Source organism: Mya arenaria, chromosome 6, assembly GCF_026914265.1.
Source record: "Mya arenaria isolate MELC-2E11 chromosome 6, ASM2691426v1".
Taxonomy (NCBI): domain Eukaryota; kingdom Metazoa; phylum Mollusca; class Bivalvia; order Myida; family Myidae; genus Mya; species Mya arenaria.
Window position 1 is genome coordinate 20639799 of NC_069127.1, and position 23680 is coordinate 20663478.

Sequence of the window (23680 nt, forward strand, 5' to 3'; positions counted from 1 at the left end):
GGAATGGTACTACTAATGCTACTGATGCTGCTACTGCTATTACTATTACCTATTACTTCTACTGTTGCTGCTGCTACTACTACTACTACTACTACTACTACTACTACTACTACTACTACTACTACTACTACTACTACTACTACTACTACTACTACTACTACTACTACTACTACTACTACTACTACAACTGCATTCTACTACTACTACTACTACTACTACTACTACTACTACTACTACTACTACTACTACTACTACTACTACTACTACTACTACTACTACTACTACTACTACTACAACTACTACTACTACTACTACTACTAATTCTACTAATTCTACTAATTCTACTACTACTACTTCAACTACATATATTTCTACATATACTACTACTACTACTTTTACTACAACTACTACTATTACTTCTACTATTACTACGACGACTACTACTACTACTACTACTACTTCAACTACTACTACTACTACTACTACTACTACTACTACTACTACTACTACTACTACTACTACTACTACTACTACTACTACTACTACTACTACTACTATTACTACTACTACTACTACTACTACTACTACTACTACTACTACTACTACTACTACTACTACTACTACTACTACTACTACTACTACTACTACTACTACTACTACTACTACTACTACTACTACTACTACTACCACTACTACTACTATTACTACTACTACTACTACTTCTAATACTACAACTACTACTAATACTACTAATTCTTCTACTACTACTTCAACTACTACTACTACTACTACTACTACTACTACTACTACTACTACTACTACTACTACTACTACTACTACTACTACTACTATTACTACTACTACTACTACTACTACTACTACTACTACTACTACTACTACTACTACTACTACTACTACTACTACTACTACTACTACTACTACTACTACTACTACTACTACTACTACTACTACTACTACTACCACTACTACTACTATTACTACTACTACTACTACTTCTAATACTACAACTACTACTAATACTACTAATTCTTCTACTACTACTTCTACTACTACTACTACTACCACTACTATTACTACTACTACTACTACTACTACTACTACTACTACTACTACTACTACTACTACTACTACTACTACTACTACTACTACTACTTCTTCTACTACCACTACTACCATTACTACTACTACTACTATACTACTACTACTACTACTACTACTACTACTACTACTACTACTACTACTACTACTACTACTACTACTACTACTACTACTACTACTACTTCACAAACAAACCCGGCCTATACATTTGCAGGTGGGACCGGGAGCCAATGTAGAACTAGCGGTGATTGTGTCACAAAAGGAGCATTGTGTACAAACAACTTCTGCTCTTGTATGACTGGATTTTATGACCATGAATCACAAAGATGTGATGCAAGTATGTTATGACATGTATTTGTTAATGACGTGTCTCTTTTAAATAATCCCTGAAATAAGACTCAAAAGTGACAATTACAGCGTTCAGTTGTTTTCCCACTCGTGTTAAAAAACGTTATTAACTAAGTTATATTAACTAAGAATTCTTATCGTTGATTTAAGTGCCTCTATTGCCGTCTGGTCTCGACTCGAACGATACTATTCTTGAACATGGACAAATTTGTAGCACTGAAATACGCTTCGGACCGGGTTTGCCTGTTGGAGATAAAATATATCACACTTTGTTTGTGAGTACCATATATATGCATATATATTTTTAAACCTAATTTTAAACACATACAATTAAAATGCCATGATAAACATTTATGTTTTTCTCACATACAGTTTACAAGCCGAATGTGTTTTAGTTTATTTTACTAAATCGCAAACAACATATTTAACAGTTGACAAAAATAAACAGGATATAACTTGAGTTATATTCATTAAATACATAGCTTACTGCCTTTCTATGAAATGTAGAGTTTTATCTGTAAAATAACAACAGTCACTGCAAAGTAAGGAGTGAATATATCAACTTCAAGAACTACGTTTTAAATCAAGTGTCGTTAGACACAGCTTAAGGTTTATAAAAATTGGTAATACTGCTTTTCAAAAGTTTTCTTTTACATGAAGCAGAATGTTTGAACATTTGCTTTCAAAATAAAATTACAAACAAAAGAAAATAATCGATCATAAATTCGCAAATATCACATCGAATTAGATTGTTTGGTAACAGTGAAGGGTGATTGAATATCCATGTATCGTGAAACACACTGTTAAACTTAAAAAACACACACTTTTTTAAATCCAATGTTTATATTCACCTTTTTTTACATGTTCAACCTTTCCTTTATTTATCTTCGACTTCGTTTCGTGAATATGTATTCATGATCTGTTAATTTAAAGGTGCCTTCGTGTATAAGGTACTATTATTTTGTACATAATCGCAAACAAAGTCATTGATTAATGTTCTTAAGAGGTTTGCACTAAAAGCGAGTAAATAATCTACTATAAAAATCCTCTTGGAAAACCTTAACTCAACGAACTGGAAATAGATAATTTCAACTACCAAGAGATAAAAAGAAACAGAATATCAAAATATTTAATGATTATAAAAGAAACAGAAAACGTGTTGCACTCAGTGTAACATCATTTTTAATCGCACACGTAATCATAAACAAAAAGTCTTTGACACTCGTGAAATAAAACTTCATCATACAATGATATCAACACAGAGTCACTTTATATTTACACATGAAAATTTTCAAATGATGCCAATTTATATGTGATTTATCCTGATAAAAATAGTGCACTAATTATTTACAGTTACTTAAAGAATGTAAATGCTACTTTCATACTTATAGATTTGCAAAAACGGTTATGCAAGCATTGGCACGCAGTATACGAATCCAAATCCGCCAAGAACATCAGACACTTTCGATGAAACAGTTATTGTAGCACCATTCTATGTTGACACTTTGAATGGAACTGTTTCATACAGAGTCGTTGATATTCTGCAAAACAGTGACCTGCATCACAATGAAGATATAAATACATTGCGAAGGATTGTCTCCCTTGTTAGTGACGACACGACGTTTGGTATTAAGTTTGCAGTGATTGCAAGTTGGTCGAATATGACTCCATATTAGAAGATATATGAAGACGAACAGGTATAATTTACAATTATTAATCCATATCCATGTAATACACGCTTTGATAACTGTTTAAACCTTTGATTCATGTTGAAGTGTACAAAGCTAATGGATAACGTTGCGTAGACTGCAATAAGGATTCAAACCCGAGCGACAACTAAAGGAATGATTTAAACGCCCCTAAAAACATTTTACTCAAAGTTGACATTAATAACTGAACAACATACAGTGTTAATAAATCATAGACATGTAGACGGTGACATTTTTAAAAGATATTGATGTTGTTGTTTTTTGTGTAGATCGTTATCATCATTAACTTTTTTCTCATTCTTGAGCCCGTCAATATAAGCATGGTATCCGATGATTTACTCAATAAATGCTATATTTCTACCCTTTTGTTTCAGACAAGCACTTTTCAGATGGCTATTGTAACCGACGGCCGAGTGACATATTCCATCTTTATTTACGGGCAGAACCAAATGTTATGGAACGTTAAACGAGAAAACAAACCCAATGTTTTCACTGGAATTATAATCGACAAGCAATTCAGTTACAAAGATGTATTTTCGTTTGAAACACCAATTCTGCGAATGGATCGTTACGCGAATACTCATGGTATATGTATATATCTTCATATTTAATATGTTGATGCAAACCCCAAAGTAAATCCTTAATAACTTATGACATATCCAAGACGGTGATCCCAAACATTAAGATATTTGGTTGCGTGTGTCGTCTGTTCGACGATGTCGTGTTGAGATTTTTTGTGTATTTCGTTTGGAGTTTGTTTATTATGCTTTAGTTTATGGCGTCTATGCAGGGTCTTCGTTAAATAGTAAGTACTATATTTTTATCATAGAATTAAACATCGATGCAGATTAACGTCACAAATCTGATATATAGCGTCAACATCTTACAATTATATGTCAAACTAGAGTAAGAAAAACGATAATTTATGAGAAAATAGAAATAAAGTTTATAAAAATGTTATAAAACTGTACGAATAATAGACAAGCTTCTTTTCAAAAACTCAAAATATTGTCTCTTTGTTTCAGGCATTAATGGCTTAATAATCAAAGGGATCGCTGCAAATAAACTACTCCAGAACTTTGCCATGGATTGCGTAGACTGGTTTATAAGTAACAAACATAAGAAAGAGGAATATCACAAAATAATGAGCATGCTCCCTCAGTGTCCATGTAGCCTTGAGAAAGCAGAACAAGATCCTTTAGCAAGGGGCGAAAGGACAACTAATGACAAAACTATTTGTATAGAACTTCTTCCAACCTTCAGGGCAGGATTGTATGGCAAGGTAAACTAACACTGTCACATACTCTCCGTTCCCTTCGTTCTTTTTTGTAGTATTTATATCGTGATGGTTTATAATTTCGAAAAATAAAATGAAATATAAACGATTGATATATTGTAAAGGCATGGATGACTTAGGAGACGTCGTTAGCCGCTGTATCGACGATCGCCTTATCGTGGAAGATGCAAGTGAAACAACGACAATACACCCGTGTATAGCATTTCGCATACGTTTATAATTTTAATTAATGTCGGCTTACGCACCTTACTTGACTGAAAGAAAAAAATACCCAGACACACATAGACGACGCATGCTTGTCAGATAATTGGAACTAGGTTTTCACATATAATACATATGTGATAATTTATAGGTGTGCTGCTATGAAAGAAGTTCAGGACAATGGACGGACGAAATTCCGTTTGCCGGGGGATTATACGCTTTTCATCCAGACCTTTCCCCACAACAACACAAACTACATGATCAGCTTCCTAAGGACGTTTGCTGTTCAAAGTCAAGTTATTGTCACCTTTACTACGAATTACGACCCATTGGAGAATGCTACAGACATACGTGGTTTGACTTTGGTAAGCTGTCAGCTGTTATTCTAGAAAATGGCTTTTTAACCTTTCAATATTTACACATGCAATATTGTTTTAAAACATGCATTAGGAACCTTAAATCAACTAATGAATAAACTTGTGTGTATTTCTGTTATTTACCCTTTAGAAAATATTTATTACTTTTAGCGGTATCTTGGGGAGATCCCCACATACTTACTCTGGATGGAAAGAAGTTTATCTTTAATGGACTCGGAGAATACACGCTCTTGAAACACAACTTTGAAGGCAGCACCTTTGATTTACAAGCAAGAACAGAGCGGGCTGTTACAGTGAATAACACTTTAACGGATGCCACAATATACACAGCATTTGCTGCCAAGGACAGTTCTGGATCTTCTGTACACGTTGAGCTCAACACTAACAGGAACGGTAAATAAGACATTTAACTTGCCAAAAATCAGTCTTTTTCCAGTGATTTATTTATACTTCATTAAAAATAAAATAAAATAAGTTCAGACAATATTAAAGTGAAGATAATAACGTGTGTTTTTTTAAACTAAAAGAAATATTAAAAAGTTTTGGACATACTGTCTAACAAAGATATCTTATATATCTAATATATATCTTAATGGCACATTTATTTCAACACTGAAGCAACTTGTCTATATCAGGATCGGGGAATCCTTTATTTGATATTGTTTCAGTACATTTGTTTAATCATAGGCACCATATTGTACGTCAACAATATCGATCGGACTGCTGATCAAGCGAATGACTCATTCACGTTACAAACGGAAAACAATACGTTAATAGTTGTAAAACATCGTGACGGCAAAAACAAAACGAATCTGGAAATTAATTTTGTTAAGTCAGGTAAAACGTTTGGTAATAAATAATTAATTATTAAGTAATATTGGTGGTAAATAATGCAACATGTTTCATGACGCACTGTATTTAATCACAGTTTAAATTTTAAATAGCAATATAAAAACCCGAACGTAGTCTGTGTTTTAAAAATACAAATTTCTTTACTTTAAATTTGTGGAAAGAGATTAATTGTTTAATTCATATTACTTATGCTTTAAATTCTCAGGAGTATCTCTGAGTATATTTATTGGCAATGGGATGCTGACACTTAAAACAACCGTCAACGTATCGCTAAAAGGGAAAGTGCGAGGATTGTTGGGTGATTTTGATGGAGATCCGGACAACGACTTTATAACTCCTGGCAATCAGATTTTTAACAGCAATATCAGCGAATCTGAAATATTTCAATATGGCCAAATGTGTAAGAGAATATTTTATTTACATAAGTATTTGTGATAAGACTACAATCAGAGCCTACCTTTCTGCTATAGCAATACTCATATTTGTAGAAACCAGTATACATTTTTGTTTCTATTCATATGGTTAGGATGACCTAGTAATAACATACTAGGTAATATGATCAGAGGGAAAATGAAAACGTCTTTGCGTAGACGCATTGCGAGCGGTTGTTGTACACAGTATGAATAAAAAAAGTAAAAGGAGGTCAATTTATTTTACGATGTATTACAAAGTAACGTTATTGTCTATAAAAAGATGAGTTGATCAACACGTATCGCTCAGGCAAACTGAAAGATATTCTTAGAGACATATTTGATGTCTGAGAGATCGTTTTATATATCCTTTTTAATTCCCAGGGGAAATTGATGGCTTGAACTCTGCATTCCGGTATAGCGACAAGAAGAACCACAGCCATCATCACAACAGCTCCTTTATACCTCGCTTCCTAGACTCAGTTCCAGTTGAAGTTATAAAGGCAGCAAGCGAGAAATGTGGCGGAAACCAGGACCTCGCCTGTTTATTTGATCATGTGTTTACAGAAAATGAAGACATTTCAAAGCAAACGCATGAGACAACAAACGATGCAAAAGAAGCGATGACTGAAATTAGTAAGGAGTATAATTTATTGGTCTTTCCCAATATCCAGTTAGCTACTTACTCTAAAACATTTCTCATTTTAACTAATAGATATTGTAACTGTAATAAATCCGTTCACTGCTTTCTTCACATAAGAGGAATATCAATTTCAGGAATGGATATGGTTATAGTATTAATAAAAAAATCAGGAATACGTCTGGTAGCCCAATATGAAAAGAGTGAAAAATGAAGAGACCCCAAATAGTAGAGCTTCAATAAAATGTACAGATTAAAACTGTGTCATACATTTCCAATACGAAATTGTCGGCTACTGAAAATGTTTCTATAAATTTGCATATAAATACAGACAGGAGCGTTCCAAAACTGGTGACATGTGGTCGACTGGACGTATTGAGTGGAGGGGAAGCGGAGTGTCAATTGCAGTTTGGCAGTGATGTTACAGATATTGAATTGTTAGGAACCATGAACAACTCGGTATTTGTAAATCAAACAACTGGAATTCTTAGATACAAGTATATACCCTGCCTGCCTGATGATATTCCACGGTAGGAAAACTTTTTTCTACGTAACCATTTAATGAAAATTTATGTAAATGGTATATCTCTTTAATGATATTTTGTTTTCAGACAGTCATGTGCTGTCATTAGTTTTTTGTTATATTTATACTTGTATTATCGATTAATAAACACATTGAATCAACCGATTGAATTAGGAGTTACATGATTTTTATCATTTAGAAATAAGCTATTAAACATTTTATTTGCACTATTGATTTTTTTTTATTTCAGTCTCATTGTAAAGGCTGAGGACGGTGGTATATCTCCCGTTGCAAACATTCCTATAACAGTATGTACCGGTTGTAGTGGCAATGGGCAGTGTATTAACGAAACAGAGATGCGGGGCAGTCAGACGCTGTTGTTTCAATATAAAAAGTGCCTTTGTTATGACCAATACACAGGTGAGATATGAATATTATGACGATAGAGTTAGTTACAATGTTCTCGTTTGTTTTTAGGACAATTATAAGGACAAATATATTGTGTACATAATACTTTTTACATCTATGTCCGATATATGTTTTAGCAAAAGTTATGCTGACTCTAGGTAAATATTGTCAAGTCGGCTGTCCATGTCTATTTTTTATCTATAAAACATAACTACGATTGAGTTGAGTGCCCGTTATTGATAGCATAGTTAAATATTTACAAGTCAGCTGCCCATGTCTATTTTTTTATCTATAAAACATAACTATGATTGATTCCAGTGCCCGTTTTCATTGGCATTTTTCCATTGCATAGGTCGACATAAACACACTGAGACAAAACTTTCTCTGTAACTGTTGTACCAAGGCAAGTTGCCAAATCGATAACCAAGACCATGTAAAAGACAATCAACGTTGGACACACGACGTCACCAAAATAATAAGATTTACTACCAATTTAACATTAAACATAGGTCTCAAATATTTTTTCAGGACTTGACTGTGAGTTAGATATCGACGGGTGTGTTGGAGAACCATGTTCCATTGGACGGAACTGCTCCGATGTACCTGCAGAAAAACACCTGGAAGACGAACCGGGATTTAATTGCACCAGTTGTCCGGATGGGTATATCGATGATGGTGGGAGGTGTCAAGGTAAAATTCTAGTGTATCACATATTATATTTAAGAATATATACAGCAAATAAATAAAAAGCTTTAGCTTGTCTGCTAAGGAAATTAATGATATGTTTGTATAGCCGTTGTATGTGTCTTTGTTAACAAAAAGACTACATGAGTATGGAACATTGTTAACATTAGAAATGCAGACTCCTATTTCATCTGCAGTACAGTTAGTTTTTTAGATAATTTTTATACGTATAAATGACACAAGCAAAACTGAAAGGCTGCAAAATGGCCGGACAATGACCTGTTTCATCTTGTTATTTCAGATATTGATGAATGTGCTGACACAAACTAATGTAGACCTCTTGTTTTTTCAGATATCGATGAGTGTGAGGACACGAACTCATGTGCACAAATGTGTATTAATACAGAAGGATCTTTTATTTGTTCGTGCAAAAGTGGATATAGAGCTGAATCGTCTGACCTGACAAAATGTGTCGGTATGATGAACACTTTTCTACAACTATGAGTCTTAAAGTTTTTCTAAAGAAAAGTATACATATAAAGTCATGAATAATGTTTTATACTTATAAAAAATGATAAATGTATTTATGTGTGTATATGTGAAGCGTCCTCAAACTCGTCGTCAATAAAATCACAATGTTTATGTATTGCAAATTATCGAAGGTACGTAATTCCATTTATCAATCATATGAATTTGTCAGTATTTCATATAATCGATATGTTTTATTTTCAAGACATCAATGAATGCGACGAAGCTACTCACAACTGCTCCCACATTTGCGAAAACACAAACGGAGAGTTTCAATGCAAATGCCATCCGGGTTATAAACTTGACGATACGAGGACTGAATGTGGAAAGATTAACAACAATGGCAAGTTGTTACTTTGTTGTGTATTCTTACTTCATTAAGCTCTAGTGTTAAGCCAGTTAAAAGCTTATATAAAACCGCTTTACTTTAGATTTCATTTACTGGAAAGATACCCAGTTCTGGTGCTTTGTTCAGAGAAATTGACCGGCTAGAAAGAGCTCGCACAAAGGGACCGCTTGTATGCGATGTGCAATCTTTACCGTTTGATTAATGGTATTAGTAAATGGCTTAGAATTGAATTATAGCGTGTTTCAAAGATTGTAGGTTTACCTTAAAAACTATTCAACATTAAGTTTTTTAAGATTTACTTGAACATATTTCAGAAAAATACTTTTACGAAAGAATACGACTTTTTTAATCATTCATTTGATGTTAATAATACACTAAAAGTTCAATTTAACAGTTCATTTTTTGTGCTCTATTGTTGTTTTGTCAGTATAACACTACCCTAATTATAAAACAAGTAATTGTTTTATATTGAACGTACATGCACTCATAATTTAAATGCACTAATGAAGTTATTATGAACCTCTTTCTAAAAACTATCCACATGCATTCAAACTTCATCCTTTAAAATATTTCTTTTCTAATATTTACAGGTAGCTTCCCTTTAAATGTATCACTACGAATACGGTTTATATTTTCAAAATGGTTCCCTTTCTTTCAACTTTTCGATCCAGTATTCAAAAGCTTAAGGACAGTTTTCAGATTTGTTTTCAAAAGAGTAATCTCTTTGAATGAGTATATTTTTATATCACCTCTTTTTTAATTTTCAAATACAGTCACAACATAACTACACAATATACTTGATTTTAATTGTGTTTTTTATTATAGATATCTGTGGTTCTGATTGCTCAAATACATCAGGATGTACAACGAATAAGAACAATGAATCGACATGCTTTTGTGAGAATGGTTTTGAGCTAGACAAAGATTCGAAGACTTGTACAGGTAATTGAATTGGATGCTCACATTAACGAAACACCTAATTTAAACAGCTTCATGTGTGCTTGCCAGAACATTTAGTTATATTTACGAATATGAGGAGAACACATGAATAATGCCCCATAAGAGTTTTGTTATTACCAAACTTCCTGATATCAAAATCTGTCAACAACAATGACAGTTATGTTCTAAAGTAAGTACAAACACAAATGGTAATAAACTTAATGATGTTGAAAAGATTTCTTTTAATGTTGACAAAATTACTAAACGACCTTCAAAACAGACGCAAATGAGTCTTTAAGACTTTATTTGCACTTTCGTCAGTGGCTAGGTAAAATATAAATTAATTGGATATTAAGTAAAGTAAAAGTCTTTTTAGTTACCTATTTTGTATTATTCCCAGATATTGATGAATGCAAAAGGAACGTTTGTCCCCAAGATTGTACAAACTCTATCGGGTCGTATTCATGCAGATGTTTTGACGGATACAGATTGCAGGGACTGAAAGAATGTAAAGGTATTGCGATGAATTTCAGACAATTTATGAATGCCATCAGTGAAAGAACAATCAATACAATTCGCAATTGCTAAATGTGGTATACGGGGAATTTCGTTCACAGTGTAATAATATATTTTCATGTCCTTTGGGGTCAATTGAAACTTAGTAAGTAAGTACAACTACGCCTTTGATGCGTTACAGGGGACGTTGACACAGCTACTCCTATAAGTTATTAAAGTGAACTTGATCGCTACTAAGCAAACTTTGATTATATTTTGTAATTCCGAACTCTCCTTGTTTACACTGTACGAGTATTTTATTTGCAGAATGTGCCCCTCCATACTTTGGAAGAAATTGTGAAGACACATGCAACTGTTCATCTCTCGGCACGAAAGAATGTCATCAAGTGAGGGGTTGCGTCTGTGAAAACGGATGGCAAGGAGAAAGGTGTGATGTTGATGTCAATGAATGCGACAGTCACATTTCACTGTGTTCCGATGCCTACCAGATGTGTGTCAATATTCCAGGATCGTTTCTCTGCGAATGTTTAATGGGATTCAAAGATAGTGGGAGTAACCATTGTGAAGGTATCATTGAATATTTGAAAAAAACATGTCTGACACATCTATAATCACTCGTTACTGTTGACATTAATATGTTTCATTCTAATTTCTATGTATTAATATAAGATATGTTGATGTTTTTCAATTGTCCAATGACAAGTTAGTTTGTCAATTGATTGTGAAATAGCCAATAATACGTATACACTATACGAGGCAGAGATGTCTTCCATTGGCTTTTGAAGTGGGTGGTCAGACAACCGTAATGATTTAAATTAAACGTTAACCTCGTCGTTCTGTTGTAATCCGCACATTTATTTATGTTAAAAAATATTTCAGACGTAGATGAGTGCACCAATTCTTTACTTAATGGATGCGGACAAAATATGATATGCAGCAATACTGAGGGTGGTTATACATGTGAATGCATGGAAGGATTCGTTCAGTCGGACCAAGACTGTAAAGGTTTGGTCGTTTTAGGCATCTTAATTATCGCTGATTTGTTTTGAATATTCGTTTACAGCATATGTTCTAAAATTGAACTGAAGTTATATACTTTTAGTCGTAATGCTGTTCGGCAGCTATTCAGAAAACTGATTTCAATGTCGAACGTTCCTAAAATGATTATTTGGCTATTAATTTAATTTGATATATCGGTCATAGATCTGCATAGTTTTGTACCTGCGTTGAGTACTATTTTCATGGCCAACTGATTAATTTAGGGCCTTTCGTAGTGCAAAAGTTGTTTGCAGGACCAAATTATAACATGTTTAAATATTTCATTTCATTAATTAGTTGTGAGATTCAATATTTAGCAAGCATAAGGCATATATCCGTTGAAAGATGTGTAAGCGTAATTAGGAGCTTATCAAGTTTTACAAAGGTGATTTTATCAGATTGTCAATCAAGTATCATTTGTATTTTTTCCGAATGTCTTATTTCAAAAAAAGTTTTTGTCAAAATAGCCAACACTTCCCAATTAACATTGCCTTTTGGCTTTGTTTTGATTGTAGCTTTTTTAAGAAAGATATTTTTATAAATATTTAATCCACTTATTTTCATTATTTTATTGAACATTATTTTTATTTGAAAAGTAGATATATAGCACCAATAAACCACAATATATTGTTGATTGAGTTGTCGTTGACATTCTGAAGCCAAATATCTTGATATTATCGACATTTTTTACAGAAAAATGCAAATGCATTTTAATCCAAACATCTTCTTTCGTTAAATGTTGTCAACTCCTTATTACCCTAAAACATATCGCAAAGGATGTATGTTTTAATCCTGAAAATATTGAATTAATTTATTTTATGGCCATCCCTTCTCACTTTAGCACAGTCCATTAGATAATATGATTATTGTATTGATGCGTTCATTATTAATTCATGCTATATTACTTTCATAGACGTTGGTGAATGTAATCTGTAGGCAAGTTTTTAGTTCAATGATTACAATTCGGATAGTTATATGATAGTTTTTCTTCTGTAGACGTTGATGAATGTAATCTCGGAATAAGCGGATGCCAACAAATGTGCGAAAATTTTCCTGGTCATTTCAACTGCTATTGTTATTATGGATATACCTTAGCCGAGGACCGACAATCATGCCTGGAAGGTAAAGGACACATTCAACTTGGTTTTCAATATTGCGTCTTAATGGTAGTACAATAAAACAAAACTATTTCCTGGTATGTTTTTTGTTTTTCACTGGCTTCTTGATATATGTGTATTGAACTTAAGTCAATGTTTTATTGATGCCTGGTTTTCCCAACATACACATGCACGTTTGATCTGTTACTGCGAGAACGATGCACTTTTTGCCAGTACAGGATATTGTTGCCATTACCTTTCATTGCAGTCCAGAACCCATGTTTACAATTAGGTAATCTAAACTGCTCTCATTATTGTGTCGTTGAGGAAAATGTGGCTGAATGCAAATGCAACTTTGGCTTTTACATCGATGAAGATTTACTAACATGTAAAGGTAAACTTCATTTTACCGAATTCTTCAAAAGTAAAACCTCGTACACCTTCTGCGGACTTTGTTTCAGTTTCATTTTTTCTATTACTTTCTAGTTCATCGAGATAATCGTTATATTTTATAGAAAACAATATCTGTACATCCATTGCTAGAGGAAGTGCATAAGTAAACCGAGATTAAGTAACATTTAAAATTATTTAGTTTCTAATCCTTCTGACTTGTTTATTCAACATTTGATTGTTAACACATTAAGTACTAATGATGCAAAATTCCAGATATAAATGAATGCGATAACGATACTTTAAATGAATGTGAACCAAAAGGGAATTGCATTAACGTTGCTGGTTCATGTAAGTGTGAGTGTACACCAGGATATAAACTCTCCAATGACGGTCGGCAGTGTATAGGTAAGACTGTTAATTGTATGGTTTAAGTTTTATTTAATCGTCTTTTAAACTCCATGATATTTCACTTTCGTATTTTAAATGCTTAATGCAAGGCTGTAATCGAATGGTTTAAGATAATAATTCAAAACTGCAGCGCTCGCTACGTTGAATGTCATATTCTGTACACGAGCAAATGTTCTACGTTATTTAAACATTGTATTATTTATCCGAGTATTACAAATTTATTTTACAGAATGTGATCAATACCACTTTGGAACGAACTGTGAGCAAACCTGCAGCTGCTTACATGGAACATGCGATAAAACACAAGGTTAGTATTGCAATATAATTTATGCAAGTTAGAAAACGTTTCTGGCCGGTCAATGTCTGTTTAAACATCAATTGTATACCGTCAGATATAAGAAAACCTGCAATTCCTTAGTAGCTTTGTATAATGACCGTCTTTTAAACGAACTTTCCTGGCCTTACCTTTTCGATTCATTCTAAGAATTCATGATGGTTAGAAAAATAAAATAATGGATCATTTTTTATAATTTATTGAACTTATTCATTAACAACAGTCTTGTTCTTTTGTAACTAAAATCTGATATGGATTGCTATTATCGTTGTTATCATTTCAGTCGTACAATATAATGGCCATATATGTTTTCGTCGTAAATTGTAGGTTGTAACTGCAGTAACGGATGGGCTGGTGATCAGTGTGATACTGACCTCGACGAATGTGACAATGAAGACTTGTGTCCTACAACCTTTGAGTGTGGTAATACGCTGGGCAGCTTCCTTTGTCAGTGTAAGACTGGGTATGTTAGGACAGAGGACAGATGCGAAGGTCAGTCGTGAAGTTTTGCTAAAATGTATTCATTATTAAACAAATTACAAATTGTTTCTGTTTTTACCGTGATATCGATACCCGTATAATTGATTTTCGTTTGAAAAACATCTTTGGTTTAGGAGTCATTTATATTAATATAAATTACTTCAATATTTTGAACTTAAATGCACTTGGCCAGTATATTACAAAGTGATATGATAATTCAGGGCGAGAATCGCACATTTGTCTATTACATGTGTTATGTTATGTTTGGCAGATATCGATGAATGTCTGGACGCTTCACTCAATACATGCGAACAAGCATGTCACAATACCGGCGGCGGCTACGAATGCAGTTGCTACAATGGCTATATGTTAAATATAACAACTGGATCGTGCTCAGGTTCTTTTACATAGAAAACAGTTTATATGAAGCTTTCAAATCATCATTTAAATTTCTTAGGGTTGATTTGATAGCATCCAGATGGGTGTTTAAATAGAATACCGCTCCCGTCTTTGCTTGGGGCTATGCCAGTGTTAAGTTGGTGCCAACGATTATAAATCTCAGTCAAATTATTATTCTGATGTTCACACTTTGAAGTTACAGTCGGAACGCGGTATGTCGAAGTTCCTGGGACCTAGGGAAAAAAAAGAGAAAACGAACATTCGACACAACCGAAATACAAAAAATAGCATCAAACCAAACACATTTGAGTCCAATATTTGTCTGATATTTAAATCCGCAATAAAACGGTCTTGTTAAAAATAAGATTTGGCCGGTATATAACAAATTTAAATGATACTTAAGAGCGGAAAACGCACATTTGTTCATAACATGTTAAATATAACAACTGGAGCGTGTTCATGTATGGTAGCACATTGAATTGATGTTCATGGAGCGTTTAAAAGATCATTCACCCTTTTTAGCGCGGCTATCATAATAAGATGCCTCGTATTTTATATTTTATCAAGTTTCTGTGCGTTGATTCTATATTACTATATGTTATGTTTTAATAAAATACCGCTCCTGTTGTTGCTTTGGGCATCAACAGTGTTGAACTTGCTGTCAACGAAAACTACCAAACTGTTACTGCTGTGTTATTTTCATGCTGCCAAATAATATTTCACAATATCTGACATGACTGTATAAAATGTGGATAGCTTTGCCCGAAAATGACATTGCTCTTTTCTCTCTATCAACATCTTAATATTTTTTTTTATTTATGCTTGTTCATTTTTTTTTTTACATTTATTACTTATGCAGATGTCGATGAATGCCAATCAGGATTTCACCAATGTGACCAAAATTGCCAAAACACTCAGGGAGGATATATATGCACGTGTAAAGAAGGGCTTGTGCTTGATTTAACTGACCGGCATTCTTGTCTCGGTAAATATTCGTGTTAGTAAATATCTATGTTAAACTTTGCCGTTAAGAATGGTTATCGTTGTTTATTATATGTTTGATGCGCACGAATATGAAAATTTATTTTACGACCATTTACATGTATTTGCTTGCTTCATTTTAGCCGAGAAAGAATGTGCTTCAGCAGATGCTGTCAACTGTCCGGATCATTCAATATGTGTACGAATAAACGACACAATTAAATGCATTTGTGAAAGGGGATTTGAACAGATAGCAGCTAACGCTTGCATAAGTATGAACTATTTATATTTGTAGTAAATTAAGCATGTTTATATTAATAATAACTGTGGTCATACTAATACTCGTAATAAGGTGAGCCTTAATGATGTAGCGCTGCGGTTAAAGCTTGCTCATTCTAGACTGAAATATGTTGCAATGTATACTACTTTGAACAGTTCACAATAATCCGCTGTAATTTAAGCATGTTAATGACGAAGACTAAGCTCACCATATTTCTTTAAACATGTCTTTGCGTTAGAACATGTGTTAGTTCAGTGAGATAAATAACTCAATTCATAATACACAGACGGTGTTTCTTGTTATGTACCTTGCGGAAATACAGCTTATAACGTTATAATGGTAGGGACAAGATGGTGACTTGGAACTCTTTGTAAGACTAAACGATTGTACATTTTTTATTATTATTAAAAGTATCACTTTTCAATATTTCAGGAGTTCGCTTTATATAAATCACAAAAGGTCCTTATAAGATCTGTTTTTAAAATGTACCCAAATACACATGGTTCTTTTCATCTGTTTTGAAGAGTGGAACAATAAACATGAATAACAAATAAGCCTTGTTTTATGTATGTGAACAACAAACTGCTTCATGTTTCAAAAACATTATGCTTTACAGATGTGAACGAATGCGATCATGATTATGGTTACTGTGCCCACACATGCCAAGATAACCCAGGAGGATATGATTGTCTGTGTGACGATGGATTCCAACTTTCAAACGACGGAAGGTCATGTGAAGGTATCTCATTGTAATGCAAAATGACTTTTGACTGCCATTCGTGTTGTTGAGGGATATGTTAATGTTTTGCCAGTGTATATCAATACACATCATCCCTGTCTATTTCCATTACTTACTAGAAACGTTTAAACTTATGTTTACCGTCATATCTCTTCAGCATTTCAACACTTTCAATAATAAATGATACTTTATTACATGTGCCTGTGTACCAATTGTTCGTTGTTCATGTTTGTCATTTTAACAAAAGTAACTCTTTATTTTATCGATGTTTACTCGCTTTAAGATTATGAGGACAGTGATAAAGCTGAATGTATAAGTACCCACCTCATCAGTGCTATGTTCTCCTTGCGTCTCAGCATGCATACTCATACACTATGAGATATACTTAATAGTGATTCATCTTATAAACACCTTAAAACCATTATGTATTAATTGAAGTCGTATAAATAACGTTCATACATCGATTGAACAAACATCGATCACAGTAGTTAAGTGTTTTTTTCAACAGTGTGTCGACAAGGCACTTTTGGTGTAAACTGCAGTTCAAATTGCAACTGTGAAGCCGAGAACACATTCACGTGTGATAACGTTGCTGGAACTTGTACATGCAAACAAGGATGGACCGGTGACGATTGTTCCCAAGACGTTGACGAATGTCATCTCGGTACGCACAATTGTTCAGAAAATTCGTCATGTAGAAATAAAGACGGAGGTTTTTCATGCGCTTGCCATAATGGCTACCAGAAGACAAGTGACGGATTATGCGCAAGTAAGTACAATCATAAGTTCATCTTAGTCATCTTTGTATCTAAGTATCATTTAATGCGGATTTATCTGCTGCCATTGAGAGCTTGCTTTTAAATCAATATTGCAATGTAGTTGAAACTTACAGTCCCGGTAGTCAACACTTTAAATAAATCAAATTTAAAAGCACAAGGTTAAAGTAATACAGACATAACGAAAGACACACATCGTAACAACAAACAAACTACACACACATCAGAATATCCTTTACATGAACACATTTTAGACAAAAAACGTTTCTTTCGTCTCGACCCCATTTTTGTTTAAGATGATGTTAAAAGTTAATTGTATTTAAAGCAGTTTTTAATGATTGTATTAACATTCAATAATGATTTTAACAATTTGGTAAGTTGATATTAGAATGTGATCGAAATTACTTCGGTGAAGAATGTCGTAACCATTGTGAATGTTTCGAAGACGATACACAGTTTGCGTGCAATCATGTTGATGGCCGATGCCGATGCAAAGCGGTACGAGTACTTTACTTATTTACATACATTGCATTACAATTGTGAATATAATATTTGACACATTGTTCTGTTCTGTTACTAAAATTGAATGTGCTTGGTCCGTAATCTCCAACATGCATTCAAATTGAAGGATTAATTCATAAACAAGGAGTTCGGTTTTGGTGTAATGGTTGACCATTCTATTTTAGGGGTATGGTAGAAAGAACCAATTGGAGACATGCGATCGTAAGTATTTGTAACGTTTTGCATGTTATTGCTTTGGGTTTATTGTAATTGAACTTTAATAATGCATTCTTGCAGCTAATGATGCGTTTATATGTATACGTTTTATATGTTTTGAACAATCAACTGCAGGATGCACCAATAACACGTACGGTTTAAACTGTGCAAACATATGTAAATGTAACATAACAAACAGCGATAATGGCTCTCAGTCCTGTGATGTAAAGAACGGGACGTGCTTTTGTAACAAGTTCTGGGATGGCATTGCATGCAATGTTGATGTAAATGAATGTAAAGATCGAACTATTTGTGGAGATGATTCATTGAAAGGTTGTCACAATACAGAGGGTAGATATTTGTGTGACTGCAAACGAGGCTATGCACTAAATGAAGACAAATGCGTCAAAGGTATTTCAACATATTACTATACATATGTAAACATGTACACGTGTATTATATAATCTATATTTTATCCATAATTTATTGTATTGGTGTTCATGTTAACAATAATGTTAAAGTATGTTAGGAGAACAATAAATTGTTCACAGAAATACGTAAATGAAAACATGTAATAACAATGTCATAGTGATCCAATTTTTGTTTTTCATACTACTTAGTTCTTACTTTTTCTACAGATACTACCTTGGATACTACAGATCTTCAATATATATCAGGTATAATTTTTAACAAACGTCCCATTCAAACATTAAATTCTTGAATGAATATGGTTTCGCTATTCGTAATATTTTTTGTTGCAAATAATCAAAACACAGTCGTAAACATGTTGTATTTAGATAATTTAATCGTGAATTGAAAACCCCCCAGCTTAACTCAACGCTAGGGGAGTTGAAAGTTCTGTCAATGAACAGTTTGCATTAAACAGAACCTGATTGTGTCGTAATTTCGTCATATGTTGAGCTTCCACACAGTATTTCAAAATGTATTTCGAACGACAGGTAACATTTCGTTTCAGATAACACGGTTGCTGTCACATTAACAAGTATATTTGAAATAACGTTTGACGAGACGGTGAATCTGGATATAGGTGCCACGTTCAGACAATATGAAAGAATACTGACCTATTCGGTGAGTTTAATAGTTAAGTTGAAGATTTTGCTGACTAGTTTGTGAAAAATGAAAATACATTATCGAGTTTTCACCATTTAGTATCAACTTTAATTATTTCTGACACAATGTGTAAGAAAGATTATATAAATTTGTCAAGAAAATGCTGTATAAATGCACTTTTTACTGAATCAATTTACACCTATATACTCGTATATATAATCTTTGAGGTTTAGCATTAAAGCTAACATAAACACACACTTTCTTCCAGCTTCTTTCATACATGAAGAGACTTACTGCCTTTCCTGTCGAAATAGTGATCCATGATATTTGGTGGTTCGACAAAATACTACAATCAACTTAAATAAACTTGATTCTTAAATTATATATATTAATAATCGAATCAAAAGATATAAACTGTATTTAAATAGTCCTCATCTACGTATATATTTGTATTTCGATTTCGAAGTGCTTAACGATGTCAGTGTCTATGATAATGCATGTAATATCAGTTAGCCGAAAGACATTGTATCAGCGCGGCCCACTTATCAACATGTTTCAGGAAAGGAAGTCTGCATGTGAATTTTACAGTGTTTGTTAACTCACCAGAAGAACAAGACACAATACGAGGTGATCTTACCAATGCCTTATTTGATATGGCACTGGGAAGTACCTTAACATTTGATGGCAAAGTCATTAATGTCTCTACAGGTATCACACTTACGTGTTTATATTTTAATTATGTATATATGTTTCATGTAGTTTGTGATCATCAATAACGCCACTATAGTATGTACATGCAAATTATGATCTAATTTAGGCTTATCAAACATTAAGTTAGAATAACTAGTTGTAGTGTTCCACGAATTTTACAAACAATTGACACTTTCAGAATGGTCTCGTTTAACATTCTTTCTAAAATATTTGAAGTATTTTTGTTTTACCATGGTGAGGTTATGGGAAGTCGAAACCCGATTCACCGTCCCGGGCTGATATTTGATGGCGGATATTTGTTATCCACCATTATTTTAACAGTCTATATATTAAAACAAAATGGTTTAATTAGACAATAACTTAACTGAAATTGAGCAAAGTGTCGAAAATGAAACTGATTTGGTCTATTGCTTAAACGAAAGCAGATCGCTACCGATAACCTACTAAAGGTATTCGGGCGAGCAAAATACGTCACGCATGACCATTCTGTTATTTTTCGATTACAAATTCAATCTTTTTGCAGAGTCATTGGTCTACACGAACGATGAATGCAAGTTTTATCAAAGTTTGTTTGGAAACTGCAACATAGGCTACAAATGTTGCGTGGAGGAAGAACGCGTTTATTGCTGGTAAAGACTGCGTTTGAGTAAAATCCAATACCATTTGGGTTTTAAATTTCACCCATTTTGATCAATAAAACGTCTTATACATATTTAACTTATTCCTCGCAATACTTGCAATAGTTTCTCGTTATTTCAAATTATTGACGGATAAAAATCAATATGCATTGTCACAAATGAAACTTCGTGATCATTAATTCAAATAGTATGTTAATGTATTTTTACCAATTATATGAATTTGCATGAATGCATCCGTTCGGTTAAAGCAAATCAATGATGGTAAACGAGTAATTTTTCACAGGTACTTATGCTATCTGTTGATTGTTATATCTGTTTTTTCTTTGATATATATTTGATTTATATTTCTCTTTATATATTTCAGCGAGACTACAAAAAATGGTAAAACAAGCATCTAATTGATTTGAGTTGATAACAAAGTCTTTTAAAAAGTTTAATAATAGCCAATCGTTACACAATGACTTAAATAGTCACAATTTATGTTAATCATCACAACAGCTTTACACGTACGTTCCAATAATCTACCATTTCCTTTTGTAAAACATGGAACATGTTAAATGCATAGACTTGACATTCCTTTTCTGATGTAGCAGTCTAATATATCCAAAAGCTTCAATATGAAAAAACAGTATTCGAGGAAGATATGGTTTGAACCAATAGCTAAAAATCTCACTGTTGAAATGCAGCATGCACTCTTCCTGTTGGTCAAATATTGCTACATAATTTAATCATCATATGCATGTCTTTGCATCATTTTTGAAATTGAATTTTGTAAAGTTCATTTTAACCGTTTGATTATATCTATACAGTTTGAAGCATCAGCTGCAATTTGTATAAAACATTGATAAACTGTACATAAGATATCGTTTGGCTAGTTGACTTATTAAATTAATTTGATTTATAAGTAGTTATTGTTGGATACATACTGACCCATAAAATAATCATTGTAATAATCAGATTAACTTGATCAAACCAAAAATTATATCGGTTTTCTACAATTGGCGGCTGATGGAAAAATAAGCTAGTCATCTGATCAAGCTATTGGCACTTATGCTAAATTTGGATATATGATGAACCCATATAATTTTTGCAGCATTTAGAAAGGACTGAATGCTATTTATTGGTACGTGAAATAAATGACTAAAATGTACTGCTGGCAAAATAGTTAGCATATTTTTTTAATCCTTTTTAAACTTACATAGATTTAGAAATGACGTATTTTGCAATATTTGAAGACCAAAACAGTTTTGCACTAATTTGTTTAGTATGATAGATGTTTTATATACTATCAAGCCCTTTGAAATGATATTTAAACAATATGGTTAACAGAAAGAAAGTAAAAATCAAATATTTGTATAAATGCTACCTTTATCATTAATTTCAGACCTGGCAATAATCATGGGATCTGTATTTGGAGGAGCTGCGTTCTTGGTTCTTCTTGTGATAGTCTTCGTTGCCATATTTACACGTAGACGTAAAATGAACAGGAAAATGGCCTACCGCTTTGCTAGATAATGTGAAATGTAATCAGAATTACTAAATTCGAATGATGATCTGTCAACAAAGTTACACTATGCATAAAATAACAGAAAGAGTGCAAAACGTTATTCTACGAATTAAGTTGATGAAATGCTATACATAAATTCAAATAATATAGACAAGCTCATCTCTGTTGGTTTCTATGTTTTCCCTCTGTCTGCGACTTATGACAGTTACGGTTATAATTTTATATTAATTATACTAAAATACAAACTACCTTTTAAGTGCATCATTGAAGATAATGCATTTCAGCTTGATAGTATTTGAGTTTGTGTTCCCAGTTCTATTAGATATTGTCGTCAGAGATATTCTGATTAAACAACATCAAACCACGTTTGCTTCTAAAACATTGATTGGAACTATTTAATAGTGTTGCATGTCTTTCAACTGCACACCCCATACAAAATTCACTAGAAATAATTGACGAAACTCTTCCCGTTTTTGTGAGGTTTCAACAATTAACAACGGTAATAAATTAATAATTCCGTGACGTCATTAAGTGTTCAGAACTACAAGCAATCTTCAGGATGGCGCGACCGTCATCTGATCAGCGTATTTCGAATTAAGTTGATTTACCTTTTTCTGCAACTTGATTTTAGGTAGCATATCCCTAATTGGCATCATTTTAAACTATGATGAGCTTGATAATTTCTTATTGTGTATCATTTCTTGGATTCAAAAAACAAAATTCAAAGAAATTTACAGCCAAATAACAATTCTATTTAAATTTTCAGAATTTCGATGAAAACGACACCCGAGAGACAAGAAAAATCTTTACTTCATTTATTTTTCAATATTTTGGTAATAATATGGTATCAGAGTAACAAGAAATATATTTGCTTTTAGAAATAATACATTATTGATCACACCACAAACAAATAGAATCATACTGTACTGAAATAGCCAAATGGTATTTTAATTTTAACACACTGTTTTGACCGCGTATAATTGGAACATCAAAGTTTAAAACAAAAATCAACAAGTTCTAAAAATACTGATGACCTGTTCTGTATTAATAATTGTCTTTAACCTTTTGGGAACATTATGCCAAAAATCAAAATGTTTTACCATCTCATTTAAAAAAAAAAGAGTTTGTAAATCCCAACCACCCATTTCAGCTCTTCCTGCAAGTTATAAAATCTTCAAAGAAGCTAATATTTATGTGTAGAAATGTCTTTA

The 23680-nt window shown here is 33.0% G+C and overlaps 1 protein-coding gene across 2 annotated transcripts; it reads left to right on the top strand.

Moving 5' to 3' along the window:
* The first annotated feature begins 2879 nt into the window (after positions 1-2879).
* On the top strand, positions 2880-22647 carry LOC128238189 (fibrillin-1-like). 2 transcript variants are annotated; one of them, XM_052953812.1, is made up of 37 exons: positions 2880-3164; positions 3551-3761; positions 4202-4458; positions 4826-5039; positions 5202-5444; positions 5739-5888; positions 6109-6303; positions 6698-6949; positions 7285-7483; positions 7727-7896; positions 8413-8574; positions 8921-9043; positions 9302-9439; positions 10271-10387; positions 10785-10898; positions 11207-11467; positions 11780-11905; positions 12935-13060; positions 13304-13429; positions 13702-13833; positions 14066-14143; positions 14498-14662; positions 14922-15047; positions 15909-16034; positions 16174-16302; positions 16927-17049; positions 17558-17818; positions 18214-18323; positions 18512-18548; positions 18678-18953; positions 19181-19219; positions 19519-19631; positions 19882-19946; positions 20173-20321; positions 20848-20953; positions 21327-21343; positions 22347-22647. In XM_052953812.1, exons 2-37 carry the CDS (start codon positions 3566-3568, stop codon positions 22475-22477), a joined length of 5352 nt encoding a protein of 1783 aa, XP_052809772.1. In that variant the 5' UTR covers positions 2880-3164; positions 3551-3565; the 3' UTR covers positions 22478-22647. The 2 variants fall into 2 exon arrangements, with proteins under 2 accessions (XP_052809772.1, XP_052809773.1); XM_052953813.1 differs by lacking the exons at positions 18512-18548; positions 18678-18953; positions 19181-19219; ... (4 more) ...; positions 21327-21343; positions 22347-22647 and having other exon boundaries at positions 18204-18323.
* The last annotated feature ends 1033 nt before the right edge of the window (positions 22648-23680 follow it).

Bases quoted from the DNA above. Each gene is read 5' to 3' on its own strand.
- LOC128238189 (XM_052953812.1), top strand. From the start codon at position 3,566: ATGGCTATTGTAACCGACGGCCGAGTGACATATTCCATCTTTATTTAC. The intron at 4,459-4,825 runs GTAAACTAACAC...GATAATTTATAG, and splicing joins GGGCAGGATTGTATGGCAAG to GTGTGCTGCTATGAAAGAAG. The intron at 5,040-5,201 runs GTAAGCTGTCAG...TATTACTTTTAG, and splicing joins ACATACGTGGTTTGACTTTG to CGGTATCTTGGGGAGATCCC.